General features: G+C 54.0%; 1 protein-coding gene across 2 annotated transcripts in view; it reads left to right on the forward strand.

The window, feature by feature from the left end:
- Positions 1–20,886, forward strand: part of NISCH (nischarin) — a 37,003-nt gene extending 16,117 nt beyond the window's left edge. Inside the window, exons 4-21 of one of the 2 annotated variants that reach the window (XM_056128904.1) lie at positions 394–442; positions 1,232–1,395; positions 1,800–1,895; positions 3,321–3,416; positions 4,684–4,836; positions 5,443–5,511; positions 6,193–6,378; positions 6,852–6,980; positions 8,419–8,535; positions 8,840–8,951; positions 12,821–12,945; positions 13,919–13,968; positions 14,728–16,122; positions 17,543–17,861; positions 18,115–18,271; positions 18,614–18,742; positions 19,226–19,387; positions 19,722–20,886. In XM_056128904.1, coding sequence (XP_055984879.1) covers positions 394–442; positions 1,232–1,395; positions 1,800–1,895; positions 3,321–3,416; positions 4,684–4,836; positions 5,443–5,511; positions 6,193–6,378; positions 6,852–6,980; positions 8,419–8,535; positions 8,840–8,951; positions 12,821–12,945; positions 13,919–13,968; positions 14,728–16,122; positions 17,543–17,861; positions 18,115–18,271; positions 18,614–18,742; positions 19,226–19,387; positions 19,722–20,332 — 4,119 coding nt within the window. In that variant the 3' untranslated portion in view covers positions 20,333–20,886. Of the gene's footprint in view, positions 1–393; positions 443–1,231; positions 1,396–1,799; positions 1,896–3,320; positions 3,417–4,683; positions 4,837–5,442; positions 5,512–6,192; positions 6,379–6,851; positions 6,981–8,418; positions 8,536–8,839; positions 8,952–9,423; positions 10,396–12,820; positions 12,946–13,918; positions 13,969–14,727; positions 16,123–17,542; positions 17,862–18,114; positions 18,272–18,613; positions 18,743–19,225; positions 19,388–19,721 lie in introns of those variants that run through there. The other variant, XM_056128905.1, reaches the window with a different exon arrangement.
- The last annotated feature ends 3,075 nt before the right edge of the window (positions 20,887–23,961 follow it).

Genomic DNA, 23,961 nt, shown 5'->3' on the forward strand with positions numbered 1-23,961 from the left:
CTTTTCCTGCTAAACACTGGTAATGCTCACATGTCTCCTCAAGAGTGACTCCACTAGTCTGCTTTCCGTTCTTCCTAGCCATGCTCGAGGACCTGGGGGCTCACTCGTGGGAACAAGGTTCTGCTCAGGCCCAGAGGTAATAAGAGCATGTTGTGCCAGAGATTAAACCCAGGGCTTCCACATGCAGTGATTGTGCTCCAGGCTTTTGAGCCATCTCCCTGACCCCTAGTTTCTTTTTCTGAAGACCTTAATTGGTTATAGGTTTATTCCTTCACTTTGTCTCATTTCTTGGAGAACTGGCATTGCATACTTCCTGCAGAGTAGAGAGCAGGAAGTGTGCAAATCTGGGTGAGGGTGAATGGGCTTTCTAACTGGATTCTGTTTTGTCTGCAGGAGATAAACGGCATCACTGCTGCACTGGCTGAGGAGCTCTTTGAAAAAGGTATGTAGCCGGGGACACGGTATTTATGGGGATGGGGCAATTTGCTCTGCCATATCAAGTGGTCAGGGGCCTGCATTGGCACAGAACTTGGTCTGCTGTGCAAAAAGTGAGTCCTCCCCAGGGCCACCATCTCTAGACTTGACCCACAGGCAAACCCACCTGTAGGTAGCTGCCCAGAGATGCTGAGGTCCTGTATCTTAGGAGGAGTCCCTGCATCAGGAATCCCATGCTCAGGGTCAACTCTGGGTCAACTCTGGCCCTGTGGTGACATATTGTATGTGGTGTGTCTTTTGCTGAAAGCGTTCATTCAGGTGGCTAGCAAACAAGAATGAGTGTTTTGGGGGGCTCCAGTCCTGGCTTTATACTTCACTCCCTCCCTGTCAGGAGGCACCACCTACGCTTGCAGGTGAGATGCCTAGTAACCTTAGATGCCTAGTTTGAGAGCACATGGCTGGGAGGAGCAGAGAACAGAACAGACGTGGGGCCTATGTATATTGGAGGCTATGACATGTTTCTATGTCTGTGATGCTGCCTCGCCTCTTAACCTGACTCAGTGCCTCAGAGTTGGACTCTACCTCACCCAAGGGCAGCTCCCAAACCACACATTCCCATGGTTGTCCAGTGTCCACAGAGGAACGGCTACTGCTGTGGCGCATGAGAGCCTTGGCTTCATCTTGATCCTGTCCGGTGCATGTAATGGATTCCTGCTATTTGCTTGTGAACTGTGGGCCAGGGGGCTTATCCCTGTGGCAGGGTTGGCCCTCAACCCATGGGACATGGCTGTTTCAGGAGAACAGCTCTTGGGGGCCGGCGAGGTCTTTGCAATTGGACCCCTGCAGCTCTATGCGGTCACCGAGCAGCTACAGCAGGGAAAGCCCACCTGCGCCAGTGGAGATGCAAAGACTGACCTCGGGCACATCCTGGACTTCACTTGTCGCCTTAAGTATCTGAAGGTAAAGCTGCAACAGCCCCATCAGAGAGCCCCTTAGTATGGGTGTGAAGCTGGTGACAGTGGAGTTTGACAACACCCTGACTGCCAGCCTCTATAGGAGACAAGGTCCCCTTCCCCTAAAGGAAGCCACCTCTGGTGCTCTTAGCACCATGCTTCTGACTGTGAGCACCAGGGGGCAGTCATAACCCAGTATCCACTGGCTTTGACTGTGTTTTTGCCTACTTTGTGGGCTGTGGAAGTGGCATGTGGGGATGTATGGCCACTGTGCTTCACATTGCCAGGCAGAGCTTCCTGATGGTTCTGGCCACTGCCAGAGCACTGCTCAATGACTGGGGGGTGGGGGAATCGAGCTGCTGGTGGGGTGGCCTACACATCCTGGTTCAATCTCATTCTCTGTGGCCACAGGTTTCCGGCACAGAAGGACCTTTTGGGACCAGCAACATTCAGGAGCAGCTCCTGCCTTTTGATCTGTCAATATTTAAGTCTCTCCATCAGGTGGAGGTAAGACCTGGGCCCAGGCAGAGAGTGGAGTTGATCTCAGTGTAGGTAAGGTCTTGATTCTGTCTCTGGGAGAGGGAAGATGGAGTTTTGACAGAAGGTGCACTGTTGAATAGGAAAAGTCCTTTTGTGCAGGGAGGGGGGGTGTTGAGGGGGCCAGACCCAGTGGTACTCGGAGATCACTCCTGGCAGTACTAGGGGGACTCTTTGGGGTACCAGAGATCAAACCCAGGTCAGCCACATGCAAGGCAAACAATTTACCTGCTGCATTATATTTCTGGCCAGTTTTTGGTTATATATATATATATATATATATATATATATATATATATAAAACTATTTTTTATATGTGTGTGTGTGTGGCAGGGGGGTGGAGTTAGTACCTAGCAGTACCTGGCTCAGGACTTACTCTTGGTTCTGTACTCATGGATCACTCCCGGTGGTGCTTGGGGGATTATATTTTTACGATACTGTTAACATTTATGGTTTTGATGTACAGTTACTGCACCTCGCCACCACCAAAGTGCCCAGTAGCCTCTACCAGTGTCCTCATGTTACTTCTATTCAGCCTTTGTTGTCTCTGGTTTTCCTCTTCCTGCTTATTAATCTCAGTTGTATAATCCAAGTCCTCAGAGACTTGGAGCATTGCATTCCTCACCAGGAACTAGAGCCATGTCCCTGGCCAGCCCAGCTGCCTGAGGACTGGGCAGTTGGAGCATCCCTGACGCAGCACTGGCAGGGTGAGCAGGAGCACCCCTTTTCCCCTCATTCTGCATTAGGGAGAGCCTTGTTCTCCAGCAGGGATTTCCATGGGCCCATAGCTCGTCTGTCTGCCAAGCCCCAGTGGGTCCTCACCTCACTGAGAACAAGGGCTTCAGAGCTCCTTATGACTACGTGGCTACCTATTGATATTTAGTAATCACCGACTGCTGGGAAAAAGAGAAGTTTGACTTGGGAAATGACCCCAAGGATTTGGACTCCCCCAAGGGTATGCTCTTTTTGAAAAGGCAGGTTCCACTGAGTCACATTCGAGGAGCCACTCCCAGTGATAATCGCCAACAATGCTATGAAGCTCAGGTGATCCTGGGAGGGAATTTGACACCCCCCTAGTTGACTCCCTAGTACCACCCACTTGCAGCTTTGGCCTGCATGCCTACAGGGCATGTGCTCTAGCCTTTTGAGCTATCTCCTCTTCCTGCTTTTTATTTGTTTTGGTGAGGAGTGTTCCACAGTGCTCTGGAGTGACTCCTGACAATGCTTGGGGGACCATGTGCAGTGCCAGAGATTAAAGAGAAGCAAGGCAAGTGCCCTGCCCACTGTACACTTTCCAGCTTCTGGTTGTACTTTTGTGGATGGGTGACCCTGTCCTACCTCTTGGGACTTGGTGCGAGCAATAATGTTCTGAGGTGCAACTTGTTCTTGTTCCAGATAAGTCACTGTGATGCCAAGCATATCCGGGGCCTGGTAGCATCGAAACCCACCTTAGCTACGATGAGCGTCTGCTTCTCAGCCACCTCCATGAAGGTGAGCCCTACTTTCTTCCCAGTGGGGGTACTGTCTACAGGTAGGGCAGGCATGCACACTGCTGCGGTTCTAAAGGAGTCAGCGGCAACCAGGCGTGACCTCACAGTGCTGAGCAGCCCTGAAGATGGTTGTTTGCCTACTCATTAGTACAGTTAGACAAGAGCTTTTTGGTGTTAGGTTCCCCTACTCTCAAAACCACTGCGGTAGGGTTGGGGGTGGGGCAGATTGGTTTTAGTTTTGCAGTTTTGGGCATTGAACCTAGGCCTTCACTCATGCAAAGTGAGTACTGTATCTTCTGACTCTCATCCCCATTCTTCGGTTTCTTTAATATTTCTCTATTTCTTGTTTCTGAATGCTGTAAAGAAAAGACATAGTGACTGCTTTTTTTTTTTTTTTTTTTTTTTGCTTTCTGGGTCACACCTGGCGATGCACAGGGGTTACACCTGGGTTGGTGGTGTGCAAGGCAAATGCCCTACCCGCTGTGCTATTTCTCCCCCGCCTAGAAAAGACATAGTGACTGCTTTTTATGTCTTAAAGTGTCTGATGAATATTTTGCTTTGTTAAAAAGCCTTTTGAAGCTAGTGGTTGAAAAAGGAATGTGTGTAGACAGCAAGAGTGTCTGGCAACCTGTTCTCTAAGTGACTCCCTGTCACACATCTCAAGGGCTCTGACATAATCCATTAAGAGAGAAATCTTGTGTGCCTCTTGAGTCAAAGGCTGGGGATGTGGTCCTGTGGTAGAGTACACTCCTCACATTTTCGAGTCTCTGGGTTAGCTCTCTGGCCCTGCAAAAAAATAAAAAGTCAAATGAATATGCAACTCCTCTCCCTTTGATGGTGTCCCTGTGTCTAGGCTGCTGTCCTTGTAATAGTTTGTTGGATTTTAGCCCCTTAACACGTAAAGGGGCTCTGTCTCTGTCATGAGGACCAAAGTGCCAGCTCGGAAACACAGTTGCTAGAACTACCCTATGTTCTGATCTCCAGCCTGATATTTAAGCCAGAAAAGCAATCATTTCATAGCAAAAGGTGCTCATGGCTTTTAAAAAACATTTGTTACCGAAGCTGGACCAGAACAAGGGGTTGTTAAGTTGCTGAGCTTTTCAGTTATTTCACAATCGTCCGAAGACATATGGACCAACGTCCCATTTAAATGCAAGTTCACTTCCACAAGCTAAATATGCTCAGGCCCTTCCTGAAATTTTGCAATGTGCTCCCAGTGAGTGTTGGGTGAGGGCCCAAATGTGTGCTCAACAGATGTTCTTACACAGGAAGTCCTCGTTCCCGAAGCCTCGGAATTTGATGAGTGGGAGCCAGAAGGCGCAGCCCTGGAAGGCCCTGTGACTGCCATCATCCCCACATGGCAGGCGCTGACTACTCTAGACCTGAGCCACAACAGCATCTCTGAGATCGATGAGTCGGTGGTACGTTCTCTATTACAGGCACCAGGCTTCCCATCCTCACCAGACCTGGAAGTTAGGGATTTATCTAAAAGGACCACAGAAAACCTGTTTCCAGCACTCTGGCTGTTGCTTGCAGATTTAAATTAATTTCAGGGTGGGCTTGCTTAATCAGCAGTGGCATTCTTAGAATCAAATATCACATATTAATTGCATGTCCATTTGTGAGAAGTGATGCAGTTAATTTCCAGGGAATGGTCCCTCCCATTGAAATTGTAAGGGTGACATCCAGGTGGCATTCAGACATAGGAGGGTGAGGCCTGTGCTGATGTTCCTTGGTGGCTGTGGGTAGGGTTGAACTTCATCCTTATGGGATCACGCTCTTGGTTGGTCATCTCTGTAAATCATGGGTTCTGAAACCTGGTGGGTGGTGTTTAGTGCAGGAGTTTTTGCAAATTCCTGTGGACGTGGTCCTGGGTGGGCACTGGGAAGTGTGACACAAGAGGCCATGCAGAGACATCCAGCCCTGGAGTCTGGTTGGGAGCAAGAGCCCCAGCATGCTATATGCATTGGCTACATGGCATCAAGTATCCTAGAAGGTAATGTCAGCTGTTGTCTTCTTTTTATAAGAAACTGATTCCCAAGATCGAGTTTCTGGACCTGAGTCACAATGGAGTGTTGATCGTGGACAATCTGCAGGTAAATCATGGCTTGGAGAGCCCCACACCTGTATGCTTCTCCTGTACAGATCTTGTGGTCTGTCCACAAACATTCCTGAGGCTCATGCACTCTAGGGAGTTGGCCTGACCCTGGGGTTGTCTTTTATAGGCATGCAGTGGGTCTGACTACATCCATGGTTTGTAGAGTTGGTGCTGCTGCCACCCTCCAGGGCCTCAATGATGCACTAAGTAATCGTTGCTCTTGGCCTACAAAAACAGGAAAGGTGTTGGGTCCAGAGTGATGGATGGTACACTATCAGACATTTGCCTTGCACGCAGCCAGCCTGCGTTCAATCCCTGGCACCCTGTATAATCCCTCGAGCCCCACCAGGAGTGAAACAAACAAAAAACAGGAAAAACGCACCATATGCATGTGAATAAGCAAACTGGCATGCTGCTATGAGGATGGGACAGGCAGCAGCCTCTTTGGCTTTATTTATTTATTTATTTTACATTTTGCAGTAAAATTCTACTCTGCGGGAGCTGCTACTGGGCAGTGTGTATGCTCTTGTGGGGAAGCAGTGAGCTCTCCACCTCGCCATCAGTGGGGATGGAGCTGAGCCCTGCAAGAGTTGTTAGGGTTAGAAGACCTATAACCCTTTCCCTGCCAGTTCCCTCTCTAGAGCTTTGATTTGACCTTCTCTTCCCTGTCCTGCCACAGCACCTCTACAACCTAGTACATCTGGACCTGTCCTACAATAAGCTGTCCTCCTTGGAAGGGGTTCACACCAAACTGGGGAATGTTAAGACCTTGAACCTGGCAGGTAACCTTCTCGAGAGTCTGAGTGGCCTGCACAAGCTCTATTCTCTCGTCAACCTGGATCTTAGTAACAACAGAATTGAGCAGGTGAGCTGAGTCCTCAAGGATCTCTGGGCAATTGGGATGATACTGCCCTGGGGTTTGTCACTTGAGAGAAGAGTGCAAACTTCTTGTCACTAAAAGAGGACCCCATGAGGCCTAAGCAATAGTACAGCCAGTAGGGCATTTGCCTATATACAGTTGACCCAGGTTCGATCCCTGGCATTCCATAGGAGCTCCTGCCACCCCGCGCATCACCCCTGGAGGCCTTTACTCATTGCCAGTCTAAATTCCACTGAAATTAGGGACTTAGTTCAAGTCAAACCTTGCCCCAGTCTCAAGTACACAAGAGGCCGCCTCAGTGGATCCTGGACGTTATACTGCTCAAGCACTGCCAGGAGTAATTTCCGAGAGCAAAGCCTGAGCATTGCTGGGTGTGACCCCAAAACAGACCCCCAACGTGGGTTACGTTGGTGAAGTGGTGGAAGGAGAGACAAGGGGACTGGTGCTCTGCCTTGCAGATGGAGGAAGTCAGGAGCATTGGCAGCCTCCCGTGTCTGGAGCACGTGGCCCTGCTGAACAACCCTCTGAGCATCATCCCTGACTACCGGACCAAGGTGCTGGCCCAGTTTGGAGAGCGGGCCTCTGAGGTAAAGTGTGGGGTCTGTGGCACTGTCTAAGAGGGTTCCCACAGAATTCTTGTCTGCGTAGGGCAGAGTGGAGGTGGTATCTTCTGGGCTCCACCTGCTTCAGAAGGACACTCTAATCCTTTCAGTTCTAGGAAGTTCATTCTCCCCAAGAAAAGCCTCCCTCACCCTCTCCATTCCTCCCAAGGCTATTTCCTGTGGGCTCCATTCACCATACCCCTATCAGAGCATCAGGCCAGGAAGGCTTCTCACTAGCCAGCTAACACGAGCTGCATGTAGAGGAATGCCCCAAGTTCTTCTCAACTAAAACTTGATTGTACACAAGGGTCAGAAATGAAAGATTTATGGGTCAGAGCGATAGTAGTGTGTAGAGCATATGCATATGTCTTACATGTGGCCAACCCGGGTTTAATCCTGGCCATCACATATGGTCCCTCAAGCACCGCCAGGAGTAATTCCTGAGCGCAGAGCCAGGAGTAACTGCTGAGCATCGCCGAGTATAGTCCAAATTGCCCTCCCCCTTCCCATCTCCCCCCCAAAAAAGGGGGAAAGATTTGAAATAATAAGTATAGTTCTTAACAATCTCTACCAAAATATCTAATGGCTAGATCCTGGGGTTTTCTTTCACAGGAACTCAAGTAGTCTGGATACACCCATGGTTTGTAGAGTTGGTGCTGCTGCCAACCCCTAAGAAAATGCAGAGGGTTGCCCCTCTTCCTTGTATACCTACCTGATGTCTGCTGTGAACTGATAGCCACCTGCCACCGTGCCAGCTACACAGGTCCTTACGGTCACCATATGGCCTCTTGCTCCCACTCCCCCATTCCTTGTTGGACTTTTTTTTCTCCCCCGTGTTCCTTGGATCTTTCCCCCACCCTGTCCCCCCTATCTCTTCTGTTCCCAGTGTTCCTTCTTCCACTGTCCTCAGACAACACTGCTGATAAGTTGTCTTCTCCCCTCACCAGCTCCCGGTTTGGGAGACCCCCAGGACACATGTTGGTGCCTGTTCCTCTCCCAGGCCCAGAGGACCAACTTCTACCACTCAACACACTGCAATCCCTGCTGCCTGCTGATACCCACTGCTCCCTCTTATATTGGCAGATAGAAGTCCCTGCCACCCCATCCCTCACCACTCACCACCCCTCCAGGCCTTTAATCATTGCCAGTCTAAGTTCCATTGAAATTAGGGGCTTAGTTCTAGTCAAGCATTGCCCCAATCCCAGCTACCCAAGAGGCCTTCTCAGTAGATCTGGATTTTACTGCCCAGTGGGGGAGTCTCAGCTCACTTGGGTAGGCAACGGTGAGCTCACTGGCAGTGGAATGAGCCTCCTATGGTCGCCTGCATCCTCTCAGGGCCAGGTCCACACTGCAACAGCCCTCCTGCCCCTCGCTCCACAGTTTGCCAGATCCTATGCCAATAGTCATTGTCTGCTCTCTGTAGGTCTGTCTAGACAACATAGCGACCACAGAGAAAGAGCTGGACACCGTGGAAGTGCTGAAAGCGATTCAGAAAGCCAAGGAGGTCAAGTCCAAGCTGAGCAGTCACCCTGAGAGGAAGGTGAGTCTGAGTGGGAAGTGGGGGCAGGGGGCAGGCCAGCTGAGGAAGGAGCTGGTTTCCAGAATAGTAGAAACTGGCCTGGTGCATCAGAACCACTGAGTACCTGGTGCCAGCTGCAGATGGAGTTGGGGTGTGCCAGTAGCTACATGGCAGGGCACGGAAATCAGGTGGAATTGCCTTTGACCTCCTCAGTGCTCCTGAAAATGGCCCAGCTCTTCCCTCCTCACACCCCTGGCACCACTAAGCTCTCTCTTCTTCCTAAGCAAGTTTTCTCTTTTCTCCTGGGCTGCGGCGCCCTCCTCAGGTCACCGAGGACTCCCGGCTCTCGGCTGCTCCCTCTGTCAGGCCCAGCAGCTCCCCTCCCACCGTGGCTCCCACCTCGGCCACCCTGCCCCAGCCCATCCTCTCCAACCAAGGTAACCGCGCATGCGCGCACTCTCAACCCACCTGCCCAGTGCACCTGTTCCCTGCAGCTCAGTTGGGGGCACAGTGCTAGCTGCAGGAGAGGGGTACCTCATCCAGTTGCAACTCTGTTGTTTGCTTCATGAGAGTCACCAGTTGCTCTGATGCTCGTGGCCAGTTCCTTTGGAACTCCACAAGGTGTCTGGTGGGCCCCCTATTGAACAAGCTGGGACTCCTGGCTCACCTCTTCTTCCCAGGTAGTGAGTGCAAGTTATGGCCTGTTAACAGGAAGCCGAGCCTTATTACTTCCCGAGTCAGGCGTCCTCTTCCCTTGTGTGAGGAGCTTGCTTTTACCCCACCTTATCTTGGTGACTGTTACGTGTGACTCAGCCCTAAAACACTGTGGGGGGCCAAAGGGGCTGTCCATGGGCCCTATTGCTACCCACTGTCTTAGCGTTTTCAAAGGGCTTTCACCTCTGAACCCAGGCACCCTCGGAGATGAGTGAGTGAAGCAGGTCCCATGAGAGTGTCTGCTGGCCCGGCCCCCGCGGAAGAGGGGAGGGTGTGCCGTCCCAAGTGGAGCCGAGGCTTGGGACACGCAGGAAAGAACGCCGCCCGCCCGGGCATCTGGAGACGGAGAACTTGGTGTGAGGTCTTGGGAAAACAGTTTGACCCTGTGTTTCAAAAACCAAAAAAGTGTTCCCACCCCTTGACCTGGTAATCTGGCTGGTGGGGAATTTCTCTTAGCGGATAAGATCCTGGGCAGGGGTGGGCCCTGCACATGTTGCCACTGTTGAAGCTGGCAAAGCACAGGGTGTGCACTGTGTCTGGTGGAATGGGAAATAGGCCCACGGGGCTCATGCTCTGCCGCCTCACGGAAGAGAAGACGGGTAGGGAGAGGGGAGAGGTGCAGGACAGAAGGCCCAGCACAGGCCGTGCACCAGAACTCCAACCAAGAGCTGGATGGAGTTCAGGAGGCCGCTGTGGCCAGCTTCACTGCCAGAATGATCAGCCGTTTGCTTTTGTAACACTCTCGACAGAGAATTCTTGCTTTTGTTCTCTATTTTACCTAAAAGGGAAGGGGGGGTTGTATTGCTGTGAGGAAACGTCCTTGACTGTTCCTCCTGCTGCAGGACCAAAACGCCCCCCCCTTGCACCCATGAGCTTACAGGGTTCTGCAGGACCAGACTTGGGACAGGGACATCCTATGAGAGCCCCAGAGGCCAGGGGGCACTCAGCCAGTGCGTGGGAAAGGAGTGAGGGAGTGAATGTGCACGCAGAGAACAGCTGGGAAGGAGCAGACCTGGGTGGGGAACGCGCCTGCCCTTTGGGGATGCAGTCCAGCTCAGCCCCGTTCCTCAGCATGGCGCCTGGAGTCTGCCCCCTTCCTGGCTCCCGGGCGTTAGACCTGTCTCCAGATCCGCACTCTGTAAATAAACTGCAGTGGATGTCTCGGTGTGCACATCTCTTTCCTTTTGGGAGAAACAACAAGGCTCGGGCCCCGTTCTCCACACTCCTGCTGTCCCATCCCACCCTCTGAGCGGCCCTTTCTGACCGCTTGTTGCACCGCTGACGGTGGCCCGGGAAGGAAGCACAGCCTGTCTGTCCACAGGTCCTTATCCCCAGATGGGGCCAGGCTGGGGGGAATGATGAGGAAACTGCTTTTTTCCCCCGGATGTGGAGGAGTTCGCAGAGGTTGGTGTTCACCCTCACGCTGCTGCTGCTGTTTGCCTAGGATCTCTCCTGTGTGGGAGCAGCTTTGCTCCCAGCCTAAGTCCATGAAGTGAACATACTTGGAAATAAACTGGGGGCTCAGCCTGCCTGAAGGAGTGCTGTGCGTCGACACCAGGCCACTGATCATCTGGGAACTGTCAGCTAGCTTGTCGGAGTCCTGGAGGGTTGTGGAGGGCCGGGCGGGCTGTGCAGAGTAGCAGGCTTCATTCTCCTGCCAGGGCTGGGACTGAGAGGAAACCGTAGAGCAGCACTCAGGAGCCAGCACCTGGGTGGGTCAGCTGACGCTGCTTCCCAGCTTTCCTGGCCCCGCACCCACAAGCCAAGTCACGTGGCACCTCACTCAAGCTCTGTCTCTCAACTGTAAAGTGGATGTACCCACCTTCATCGATTCTAAGATGCGCCCTTTCCCACCTTGTGACCTCTCTGAGACTGAGCCGCGTCTTTCAGTCAGTGGCATCTCAGTCACTGTTGGCCAGCTGATATTCCTGCCGGAGTCGTGTGGAACCTTCTATGGACACCTTCTACTAAGACCAAGATGGCGCCTCGTCCACGCATCTTAGATTTGATGAATTGGGGTAAATAACGAGGGGTGCATGAGCTAACTTTGGGCCAGCGCTCAGTACTGCTCCTGGCTCATGAATATTGGCCTAGGAGGGCTTCCCTCTCCTACATCCTTATTGGGGGCCTTTCAATATGACCAGGACAGTGACCCTGAGGAACCTGGAGCCTCTTGGGGAGATAAGCCGTATGCTTAAGGGAGAATGATTTGGGGACATTTGTAGAAGAGAGGTTTTGTCTAACGCAGCATATGCTGTGCAGCGGAAGTAGTATTTGAGGTGAGTCGAAGAGGACGGGTGAGATGGGAAGCTTTGTGGGAGGAGGAGGTTGGTTTCTGGGCGTGGAAGCTCAGGTGAAGGTTGAGTGGGCCTGCTGGTGCGTCTGCATGGCTGCGTGCTTGCCTCCCTTCTGCCTGTGTGGCCCCTGCTGCTTGGCTGTTTGGGTGTCTTGGCTTGGGTCCTCATCTGGTTCACCCGTGAGGAAGGACCTGGGCTCTGAGTTGTCCTGTCCCTGGGCAGAAGCTGAGCTAGACAAGGGTCTGTTCTCTGAAGCTCTGAGTCACTCCACTGGGTGGAGGGGCTTTTGCCAAGCTTCCTTGGAAGTGGGGGGTGATGCCTAGTGTTCACCCAACCAGCTGTCCTCGGGAGGATGTTTTTTAAAAGCCTTACCCTTCAGACAAGGGATGTGGCTCAGTGGTAAAGCGCATGCCTTGCACTTATGAATCCAGGGCTCACTCCCTGTGTGGAAGAAATAAAACAAGTGAAAACGCTTTAACCTCAGCCAGTCTCGAAAATGTCTGGAGGAAAGCCGGGTGCAGTGCTGCTGTGTTCTCACAATAGTCTCAGCAGGGTGAAACAAGGTGGTGTCTCTGCATGTGTCAGTGTGCTGTCCGTGGGAGGGTGTGTGTTCTGCAGGGAGCCGCCTCAGGGACTAGCCTTACCAGCCCTGCAGGACCTGCCCAAAGGGTCTTGTGCCCTCCCTCAGTGTCTGCAGTGAGCGTGCAGCCCCTCTGCCCTGTCCCCAGTAGAATGCTCTAGGAGTGAACAACTTGAAGGCTCTTGAGGGACATATTGCCAAACTGTTCATCAGTGGGCACCCTGCACGCCCCAGGGCCAGCCTGGGCCTTGGGTGGGTCAGACCAGGCCCATGTGCTAGGCTGTCAGCTGCCCTCTGGATCTGATTTGTTTGCAGGGTTCTAATGGGATTTCCAACCCTTCTTTCCCCCTCCCACTCTGTTTTTGTTGTCTTTAAGAGCTTTTTATAGATTAAAATGCAAGCCTTTTAATATTGCAGTCATTTTTTTGTTGTTTCAATTTATCTTTTTACTTAGTTTAATTTTTATGTAGTTGCACCTCAATTTTTCCCTTTGAGTTTGTGCTCAGAGCTCTCCCTGCTCTAGAATAAGCAGTCATTTGCTCTTTCTCCAAGATTTCAGCTTGACTTCTATGATCCATGTGGCTGGCACTGAGGAGTCTGACCACTCCCTGTGCCATGCCAGTAGCCCAGAGGCCCAACCCCAGTTGTTGAACTACTGCTCTCCTTGCCCCTTTCCCCCTCCGCCGTCTTCCCTTCCCCACTCCCATCTCTCCAGGAATCATGTTCGTGCAGGAAGAGGCCCTGGCCAGCAGCCTCTCATCCACCGACAGTCTGACTCCCGAGGACCGGCCCATTGCCCGGGGCTGTTCCGATTCCCCGGAGTCCATCCCTGCAGGACAGGTAACCCTCCTCCAAAGCTCGGGCCCATAACCTCTGCAGCCAAGGCCCATCTGGAAGTGGGAAGTGAACCAGCCAGAGTCGGCCGGTGCCCGTGCTTGGTGCTCCCACTCTGTGGTTCCATGTGTACATTCAGGCTCTCATCTCTCCCCTATCCTACCTTCTCTCCATTCAATGGGACCACACAGTTCTCTCTGACTGAGCCCTGGGAGTCAGTTGAAAGCCAAATGACCCTTAAGCCCCTGAGCAAACAGTTCAGAAGACCTGTGGGGGAAGTCTTGGTCAGTTCCAGACCTGGGTGGTGTCTGCCCTGCTACCTGGCGCTTCTGGGCCATTCTGCCTGCCCTCATGCCCTTGATAGTCTGGGGCCCAGTTGACCCCAGCTCCTTCTCTGGCTGCTGCCGAGTGTTCCAGAGTTGCTCCCTATTGTCCAAGGAGGAGAGGAGGAAGACAATGATGGCATGTGGGACGTACCTGCCTTGAGCATGGCGCTTGGTGCCTGGCTTCTGGCCTGTCTTATTCAGTCAGTGTCATGGCCTCATGACCTGGGAGTAGTTCACTGTGCTCAGTGCGCTATCTGGGTGCTGACTATCCCCACCACCTTGCTGGGCTGTATTCCAGCCTCTGCTGGTCAGTCACCACATGCATCTGACCACATGCATCTTCTGGGATGGCACAAGGAATCCTTACATGCCAGACCAGAGACTCACGCTGAGCTGCAGAGGCCACGGATTGGAATGTGAGGGAGTATGGGCTAGAATTAGAAAGACTTGAATGTGGGCAGGACCTCAGGTCTCCTGAGTTGTTCAGGGATAGTTGCAAGAGTCAACCCTTCCTGATCCAGAAGGAGCCTGAGGCTAAAGAGGAACTTCCCCATGGGACAATGAGGGAGGTTGGGCAGCTCAAGGGCCAGCACCCAGAGATGCCCAGTAGCAGCTGCAGCCGATGGGGGTGACCTCATTTCCTTCTCCGCTAGGCCCCTGCCGATGATCTCAGGGATGTACCAGGAGCAGTTGGGGGTGCAAGGTAAGAGAGACTGGGGCGGTGCTGGAGCCGTTGCACACACAGCAGTCAGCCCGGTTTGTGAAACCTCTGGAGCCCTTTCAGCCTTCACTGAATAAGAACAACTGAGATAGACTCTAGTTAGTTCAAATTCTAATACCTGCTTTCCGGTCCCGGTCAGGAGGCAGGAGACAATCTGAGCCAACAGTTCATTCCTGAGGGCTGGAGCTGGAGAATAGTACAGCCGGGAGGGTGTTTGCGGGATGGCCAACCTGGGTTCAGTCCCTGGCATCCCGTATGGTCCCCTGAGCATCATTGTGAACCCCAAAGCCAAAAAAGTTTTTTTAAGAAGATACATTCTTTAGGGGAGTGGGAGAGAAGACAGAATAATGGAGTCTTTATGGGCATGTGTCTGCCTCTCATTCTTGCCCCTGGGCCCTGGGAGGCAGTGCCAGGTGACCTTACTCTCAAGGGTACTGAGTACCCCTGGAGGAAACCCTTACAGCCAGTGAGTTTATTCTCCAGCGCACCTATTGTTTTGGAGGCTCACAGCCTGCATTTGAATGACACATCTTGCTGGCCCTTGGGAGAACCAGTGTAGTATGTGCCTGGCCCCTCAGCTTCCCCTGGGATACATGTCCTGGGAGTAGACTGGATTATCTGGGGAGGTGGGGAAGACCCCTGGGTTGTTCCTTGGGTCTTGGGTACAGCAGAACTAGCTCCAGGCAGGAGAGCCTAGAGTCCTCATCTGGCACATCCCTCACAAGTCTTTTCCCCGCACAGCCCAGAACACGCGGAGCCAGAGGTCCAGGTGGTGCCTGGGTCTGGTCAAATCATCTTTCTGCCCTTCACCTGCATTGGCTACACAGCCACCAACCAGGACTTCATCCAGCGCCTGAGCACGCTCATCCGGCAGGCCATTGAGCGGCAGCTGCCCGCGTGGATTGAGGCCGCCAACCAGCGAGAAGGCCTGGGCCAGGAGGAGGAAGAGGAGAATGTTGCTGAGAACCGCTACTTTGAAATGGGACCCCCAGATGCAGATGATGAAGAGGAGGGAGGCCGAGGGGAAGAAGAGGAAGAGGAAGAGGAGGAGGAAGAGGAGGAAGAGGCTGAAGAGGAGGAGCGCTTGGCGCTGGAGTGGGCCCTAGGTGCAGATGAGGACTTCCTGCTGGAGCATATCCGCATTCTCAAAGTACTCTGGTGCTTCCTGATCCATGTGCAGGGCAGCATCCGCCAGTTCGCCGCCTGCCTCGTGCTCACCGACTTCGGCATTGCCGTCTTTGAGATCCCGCACCAGGAGTCTCGGGGAAGCAGCCAGCACATCCTCTCATCCCTGCGCTTTGTCTTCTGCTTCCCGCATGGCGACCTCACAGAGTTTGGCTTCCTCATGCCCGAGCTGTGTCTGGTACTCAAGGTGCGGCACAGCGAGAACACGCTCTTCATCATCTCAGACGCCGCCAACCTGCACGAGTTCCACGCCGACTTGCGCGCGTGCTTCGCCCCCCAGCACATGGCCATGCTGTGCAGCCCCCTACTCTACGGCAGCCACACCAGCCTGCAGGAGTTCCTCCGCCAGCTGCTCACCTTCTACAAGGTGGCAGGTGGTTGTCAGGAGCGTAGCCAGGGCTGCTTTCCCGTCTACTTAGTCTACAGTGATAAGCGCATGGTGCAGACGGCCGCCGGTGACTACTCTGGCAACATTGAGTGGGCCAGCTGCACGCTCTGCTCAGCTGTGCGCCGCTCCTGCTGTGCCCCCTCCGAGGCTGTGAAGTCTGCCGCCATCCCCTACTGGCTGCTGCTGACTCCCCAGCACCTCAATGTCATCAAGGCTGACTTCAACCCCATGCCGAATCGTGGCACCCACCACTGCCGCAACCGCAACAGCTTCAAACTCAGCCGTGTGCCACTCTCCACCGTGCTGCTGGACCCCACACGCAGTTGCACCCAGCCTCGAGGAGCCTTTGCCGATGGCCACGTGCTGGAGCTGCTCGTGGGCTACCGCTTCGTCACCGCCATCTTTGTGCTGCCGCATGAGAAGTTCCACTTCCTGCGCATCTACAACCAGCTGCGGGCCTCGCTGCAGGACCTGAAGACTGTAGTCATTGCCAAGAACCCTGCCGCTGGGGTCCAGCCTCAGGGTCCCCATGTGGATGAGCAGCCTGCTGAAGGCAGAGCCAGGTGAGACCCAGCAGCAGGTTCTCAGGGAGCAGGGGCAGTGGCATTCTGGCACCATGTCAGAGACCATTGCGCCAGGGCAGGTCTCTGTGCCTGTGGTGGGGTAGCCGAGCTCCTGACGACCCTGAGTGTGCATAACTCACTTGAGCTGTGTCAGAGCCTAGGAGAGCCATCCTTGCGTAGACGCAGGCTGCAGGGCTGGCCCAGAGCCCTGACCCTCTCACTCTGCCCCTGGGTCCAAGCTCTGCTCCCCACTCCAGCGTCCACAGTGCCACTGCCAGCTCAGGAACCTGGAGGCCTGCCTCTGATACCTCTCTCCAAGTCCTGCCCTTTTGAGGGGCCAAACCCTTCTTAAGAAAACTTCAGTTGCTGGACGTAATTTTACATGTCCCTTCCAAAGGAAACTGAGTTGTGATCTGGGTGCAGTGCCCTGGAAAGCTCCATTTTTTTGGGGGGAAGAGACTGATGTACAAAGTGGGAGGAGGTGCGCTGTTCTCAGCTCCCACCCTCTGAGCTTCACTTCCTCTATGCTCCCTCCCACGCCTCCCTCAAGGACTGCTAGAGCTCACTGTTCGGGCGGCCATTCCTGGCTCAGGGACCATGTGGTGCCAGTCTGCATGCACAGCCCGCACTCCAGCCTTAGGATCCCTCCCCAGTCCTGGAGAGCTTGTCCTGACCCCAGACTCTCACAGGACCAGACTTCTCCCTCCAGCCTGGTTCCCAGATTCTGTCCCTGGAGGGTTCCATCATCTTCCTGCTAAATTGGTAACTTCTCAGGCAGCCCCAGTGCCAGGCTCCCCACAGATAAGACATTTGTGCCTCACACAGCAGGTCCCTGTAGCCCTCTCCCCATTTCCCTGCCCTGTGTATAGATCAAGGATGGTGATACTTGTCTCCATCTTTCTGCACCCCAAAACCTGTCAGGAGCATGCTCAGTCACTATAGGAACTATGTTCAGAAACTGGGTACCTGCTTCCTCTCAGCAGACACATCTCAACCCCAGGACAGCAAAGAGGATACCCAGAGGGTTTGGGGTTCATGCCAAATACAAAATGAGACCCCAGTCTATATCACCCAGTTGACAGCAGGTTCAGAAGGGACCTCCTTGACTTGGGCATGGGCATCTGGCTGAGGACAGGGTGATGGGCAGTGAGGAGTTGGTTCTCTGGATTCTGGGAAGGTCCATCGGGTACCTCTACACCTTCCCAGAATGAATTCTTAGTCCACAGAGTGCCCTGTGTCTGCCAGAGGGCCCTTACCTCATCAGCACAGAAAGGGCCTGGTCACTTGGCCATTTGTCCTTCCTGGAAGCGGGTGATAAAATCCAAGGAAGTCACAAGTGTGTGTTTGGTCCACATATCCCCCTGATTCTTCTTTGGTGTTCACGCATTAATATTTTTGGGGGGGGATGTTGATTGTTTAGCAATGACCAGCGACCCCAGGAAGTCCCAGCAGAGGTTCCAGCTCCAGTCCCAGCAGAGATGCCTGCCCCGGCCCCAGCAGAAATGCCTGCTCCGGCCCCAGCAGAGGCCCCAGCACCAACTAATACCCCAGTAGAGACCTCAGCTACAGAGGAGACTCTGGCAGAGGCCCCTGCCCAGTACCCAAGTGAGAACCTGGTCCAGTGCATCTCAGAGGAGAACCAGATGCCCTCACACCTGCCAGCATGCCCCTCGTTGCGGCACATCGCCAGCCTGCAGGGCAGCACCATCATCGAGCTGTTCCACAGCAGTATTGCTGAGGTAAGGCTGGGCACAGTGCATTCAGGGGCATGAGGCGGGGTTACCTAGGCCCAGTCTCTGGTTTTCCCATGTCACAGACTGTTCTCCTTAGCTCATGGTCTAAGGTGACCTTCCAGGAACCACTTTTTGTCTTGTCCCTTGACGGACCCTACTGCATGCCCACCTCCTGCCCATGCTACCTCTCTGCTCTCTAGTCCACAAGCCCATTGTCCCTGTGGTGCAGTGAAGGCCCACACGCAGCCCCTCTGTGCAGGTGGAGAATGAGGAGTTGAGGCACCTCATGTGGTCTTCGGTGGTGTTCTACCAGACCCCGGGGCTGGAGGTGACGGCCTGTGTGCTGCTCTCCACCAAGGCCATGTATTTTGTGCTGCACGATGGCCTGCGCCGCTACTTCTCGGAGCCACTGCAGGGTAAGCCCAGGAGGCGGGCTGGGGTCAAGGGAATCCCTTGAATGACTGGGGAGTGATGGCTTTCTGTGCCTGGGTCTGTCAGGAGGACCTCACCAGGCAAATGATGTTGGGGGCACGGTGCATAGCAGGCACCTGGGGGCCGGCACCACCCCGCGCCAACTCAGACTCAAGAGTTGGGCCTTGTGAGTGGTGGTGTCAGTACTTCACCAGCTAGTCTAGGGCACCTATTCCTGCAGAGTACAGCTGTGCACCTGGAACCCTGTGCCATCCCTCACCCACCCAGCCCCACTCCCAGCCCCAACACAACCACTACTACACTCGCTCGCCTTCTCGCCATCACAGATTTCTGGCATCAGAAGAACACCGACTACAACAACAGCCCCTTCCACATCTCCCAGTGCTTTGTTTTAAAACTCAGCGACCTGCAGGCAGTCAACGTTGGGCTTTTTGACCAGTATTTCCGGCTGACGGGTGAGTGACCTTCTGTGCTGCTTTGTCCTGTTTTGGGTGATGACTGTTGTCATCAGTGGGTTTCCACCCCGAACTTTGGGTGCATTATCACAGGCAAAGTTATCTCTGCTTCTAGCCAGAGGAAGCTGCTTCAGGAACTGCTGAGAGTGCAACCCTGGATCCATGGGGGAGCAGGGGGTGGGGGGGTGGGGGCAATGCTGGGCAGGCGGGTGGGCCCTTGGCGACGGCAGGATGTTTCTGACTCATATCTTCCTGACGAGAGAAAGCTAAGCTCTTTCCCTAATGCCTGTATATCCCTTCCAGAAAAGTGTCACAGCCCTTCCGGCCTCACAAATGGCTGTCCCCTCAGGGCTCTGATGCTCTCCCACATGGGGCGCCCTAGCCCTGACTCTTCAGGTTCAGGCTGATCTGCAAGAGGTCCCTGATGGCACGGGGCTGGGGGAGGGCCCGTGAACTACCCGTCACCAGCTTCTTCTGCCACAGGCTCCTCCCCGGCGCAGGTGGTCACCTGCTTAACACGCGACAGCTATCTGACTCACTGCTTCCTCCAGCACCTCATGGCCGTGCTCTCCTCACTAGAACGCACACCCTCCCCTGAGCCTGTCGACAAGGACTTCTACTCGGAATTTGGGAACAAGACCACAGGTACCCTGGCCCAGCTCAGGCTGTTCCATCCCCTTCTCCCCCACCCTCAAGGCCGCAGCAGGCCCGGAGCTCCTCTCTGCCTCTTTTTCTTTTGTCCGGCTCATTCAGCTAGGGTTTTCCCTAGCGGAGTCCCATGTCAGCCATCTCTCTGCCCTCTGGCAGTTGTTGCAGCTCAAGGGTGTTCTGGCTGGTGAGTCCCTGCCTGGCTTAGGGTTTGGAACACTCTTGAGACCCAGCAGCTTTTACTGTCTCTGGGTGGCAGGAGCTGCTGGCACGCCCTGGTGCCCCCACACCAGGCCCACACTCCAGCCCTGGTGGGCTTCTCTCTCTGCAGGAAAGATGGAGAACTATGAGCTGATCCACTCAAGCCGGGTGAAATTCACCTACCCTAGTGAAGAGGAGGTCGGCGACCTGACATTCACCGTGGCGCAGAGAATGGCCGAGCCAGAGAAGGCTCCTGCCCTCAGCATCCTTCTATACCTACAGGCCTTCCAGGTGGGGTCCCCACAAACCGGACGCAGCAAGGGCATACTGCGTCCCAAAACGCTCCTGCTCACCAGTGCCGAGATCTTCCTCCTGGATGAGGACTTTGTCCACTACCCGCTGCCTGAGTTTGCCAAAGAGCCCCCACAGAGGGACCGCTACCGTCTGGACGATGGCCGCCGTGTCCGGGACCTGGACCGTGTTCTCATGGGCTACCAGCCCTACCCACAGGCCCTCACTCTCGTTTTCGATGATGTGCAAGGCCATGACCTCATGGGCAATGTCACCCTGGATCACTTTGGGGAGGTGCCAGGTGACCCAGCCCAAGCTGGCCAGGGCCGGGAGGTTCAGTGGCAGGTGTTTGTCCCCAGTGCTGAGAGCCGAGAGAAGCTCATCTCACTGCTGGCTCGCCAATGGGAGGCACTGTGTGGTCGTGAGCTCCCCGTAGAGCTCACTGGCTAGGCTGCTGCCCCCACCCCCTGCCACGCCTCGCCTGGTCCATGTAGGGCAGGACGGAAGCAGACTTTCTTTTCAAAGTGTTTTCTCTTCCCTTTGATTCCTTCATTTGACTGTTCTCCCCAGAACGTGAACGTGTGTTGAGTTACTGCTCCCTAATGCTGGGTGTGCCCCTGCAGACTCCACCAGGCTGTGCCTGCCCAAGTCTCTGGTGTTCTGCCACCAGCCCTTGTGTCTTGTTATGGGACTGTTGTTGACACGTGGCGCTGTGGGTCTGGTTTACTTTGACTATTTCCTGAACCGTCAGTCTTGTTGCTATTACTGTCGTTGTGGGTGTTCGCTGCTAATCATGAAGCTGGTAGTAAAACGCACATTGCAAGTTCCTGTCCTGTGCACATTTCCAAAGTGGAGCTCTCTCCTGGGAGAGCCTCTTGGGGTGGGTGTCCCCCGTGCCTTGGGGCTGACTGAGACATTTGGGGACAGAGGACCTAGCGCTGCCAGTGCCCAGTAGGGCTCTGTTGCCTATTTTCTCTATTCCAATAAAGCAGAGTTTGACACAGGCTGAGGCTTTCATTTCAAGGGTCCTGGAGCAAAGCCTTAACCTGAGGGAAAGAAGAAGTGCAGGAAGCCCGCAGAGGCTTCTCCCCAGGGCAGGTGCTGATCAAGTGACCCTGGGATTATGGGGCAATGTGGGAGCCCGTTTTCAAACCATGAGCTTTGGGGCACAGCCGTCCTCTGCTCAATGTCTCCTGCAGATCAGGGCATCGTGCCTGTGTCCTACCCACCAGAAGCAGTCTCCTACTGTGCGTCCTGGGGGGTTGACCAAGGGCAGAAGCCCATGCCCATCACCTCTATTTCATGTCCACAGAGAGATGGGGTTACCTGGACCCTTCAGGATGAATCCCATTCACCTCTCCTGACCCTCAGGAGCCTTAGTCCCTAAGTCTTCAGGGCTTCTGTGGGCCAGGCAGGGCTAGGTAAGGAAAGGTGAGTGGGGGTGACCAACCCTGCCCCCCAGGCCTGCTGCTATTCCCGCTTTCTTCCGTACAGGAAGGGCCACCATCTGAGGGGTCACGGGGCACCAAGGGGAGGGTCTGCCCCTCTAACCCCCAGCAATGATCACTCAGTCCTGACAGTGACTGAGTCACCACATGGTTCTGGGGATCAAACCCAGGCCTCTAGAATGCACATATGTACTCAATATCTCTTTGGCTCAGACTTTTTTCTTTTGGTTTTGGGCTATACCTAGCTGCACTTAGGGCTTACTCTGTGATTCTGTTCTCAGGGATCATTTATTCCTGGCGATGTTCAGTGGGCTATACGCAGTGCCCAGGGAACTAACCAGGATCAGTCATATGTGATGCAAGTGCCTTACCCCCAAGTCATCTTTCTGACTCCCCAAACTTTTTTTTTTTTTTTTTGGAAAGAGGATGAAACCCAGACTTCACACATGCAAGGCAGGTACTTTACCTACGCCTGAGCTATCTTCCCGGGCAGATCTGAGCTAGCCCAGGGCCCGTCAGACTGGTGGGAAGAGGAGCAGGGACTTGCTGAGAAGAGGAAGTCATATAGACGCTTCCTGTTCCCTGCTTTTTACAAATGGTCACTGCTCTCTCCATTTCAGTTACGACATCTGTTGACAAGGTAGTCATCATTGTCAGTCCATCAAGCCTAGGCCTGGTGCACAGGGTACACTGCCCACACTGCTGACCCCATCCTCCATAGAATGATGTAACAGTTGCCCCAGCATGGTCCATGAAAACTGGATGGAGACAGAGGAAGAAGCCAGATTCTGGACAGGCAGGAGGCTTGGGATTGGAATAACTCCATTTACAGTTAAATGACCTTACACCAGTTACCTAGCTTCCTGAGCTTCAGTTTCCCTACCAGTAACAGACAGTAGAAGTTATCACCACACAACCTTTTTTCCATCCCCAAATTTGTGTTGAGGGACTAGAGAGAGAGAACAGGGGGTTAGGCACTTGCCTTAGACACAGGCAGCGTCTTTTGATCTCTGGCACCACACATGATCTCCATGTCCCACCAGGAGTGATCTCTGAACACAAGCCACGAGTAAGCCCTGATCACTGCCTAGTATGACCCCAAAACTAAGTACTGTGTTGAGCATCTACTCTGACTAGCCACTGTCCCATAGCTGACATGCCAGCAGGGAACAGAAAGGAAATGGGTGTCAGCTGATGGCAGTGCTACCAGATGACAGCTGGCAACATTTGCCCTGAGCCTAGAGCCCAGTGTCCTGAGAGAGGATCTGGGTGGTAGCATTGCCTAAGTGTCTGGCCTAGCTAGGGACATGCTGTCCATCTTGGGGGAGGAGCGCAGAGCAGGTGTATGGCGGTGGGCTGGCACAGTGACAGCAGTGGGTGTAGGAACCGGGTGTAAGGCTGAGTCAGGAGAGGACGGTTACTGCAGCAATTAGAGAAAGGAGGTGCGGGGACTCAGAGTAAGGTAGTGAAGGTGGCACCCACAGGACCAGCAGAGGAGTGGCGGGCAGCTGAGAAGTGCTGTCTATCCTCTGAGTGGAGCCTGGCAAGAGTGGGCACTCTCAGCACTGGAATGCTCCAGGTGGACAGACCATTCTGTCTTGGGTACCCAACCCCCAGCCTCAGAGACTGAAAGAAAAAACTGACTCAGGACTGCCCAACCTCCAGAACGCCAAGAAGAGAGGGAGAGAGCCCCCCAGACAGTGCAGGCTATGCCTGCAGGAGGCCTGGGTTTAATTTCCTGCACTGCTGGTCCCTGAGCATCACCACCAGAAGTGACTCCCAAGCACAGAACCCGGATTAAGCTCTCAGCACCACTTGGTGCAACCTCAAAAATGAAAACAACAACCTAGAGAGTGGGGCCTGATCAATAGCGCAGCAAATAGGGTACTTGCCTGGCACGCTGCCAACCTGGCTAGGGTCATTCCCCTGCACCCATATGGTCCCTCTAGCCCTCCAGCAGTGATCCCTGAATGCAGAGCCAGGAGTAAGCCCTAAACAACGCAGGATGTGGCCCCCAAAACCAAAATAAGTAAAACAAACCCAGAACCTCCGAGACAATGAATGAGACAGATTTCACTCACGGCTGTCCAAAACCCAGTCTTCAGAACTCCGCCTCTGAATGGGATGAATGAGTGCTGGTCACAAACCCTTTTTTGTCTGTTTGTTTGTTTGTTTTTGGTTTGGGGGCCACACCCAGTTGGTGCTCAGGACTTATTTCTGGCTCTGCACTCAGGAATCACTCCAGGCGGGACTGAGGGACTCAGGAGATGCTGGGATCTAACCCAGGCCGTCTGTGTGCAAGGCAAGCTCCCTTCCCAGCTATAGTCTCTCTGGCCCTGGATTTCCATTTGATCTTGCATTGTATCCTCAATCTGAGACCCCTGGTGGGTAGGTAGTTTCTGAGCCTGAGAACCCAGAAAAGGGTCCCTGGTAGGGAAAGCCCCCACGAGGGCCCAGGCCATCCACGTGGGGGTCAGCAGCCAGCACCTTCCCTTCCGCCTGCAGACTGCTGATAGGCAGGAGGAAATCCTGGCGGGTTCCTGTGGGGGTGAACTGGCGGGGCCTCCGGTCTGCTTTTAAAGCAACTGCCCACCCCGTCCCGCCTGCCTACGCTGTGTCTGCCTCCCAGAG

Source organism: Sorex fumeus, unplaced genomic scaffold (assembly GCF_029834395.1).
Source record: "Sorex fumeus unplaced genomic scaffold, SorFum_2.1 ptg000072l, whole genome shotgun sequence".
In the NCBI taxonomy this organism is placed as follows: domain Eukaryota; kingdom Metazoa; phylum Chordata; class Mammalia; order Eulipotyphla; family Soricidae; genus Sorex; species Sorex fumeus.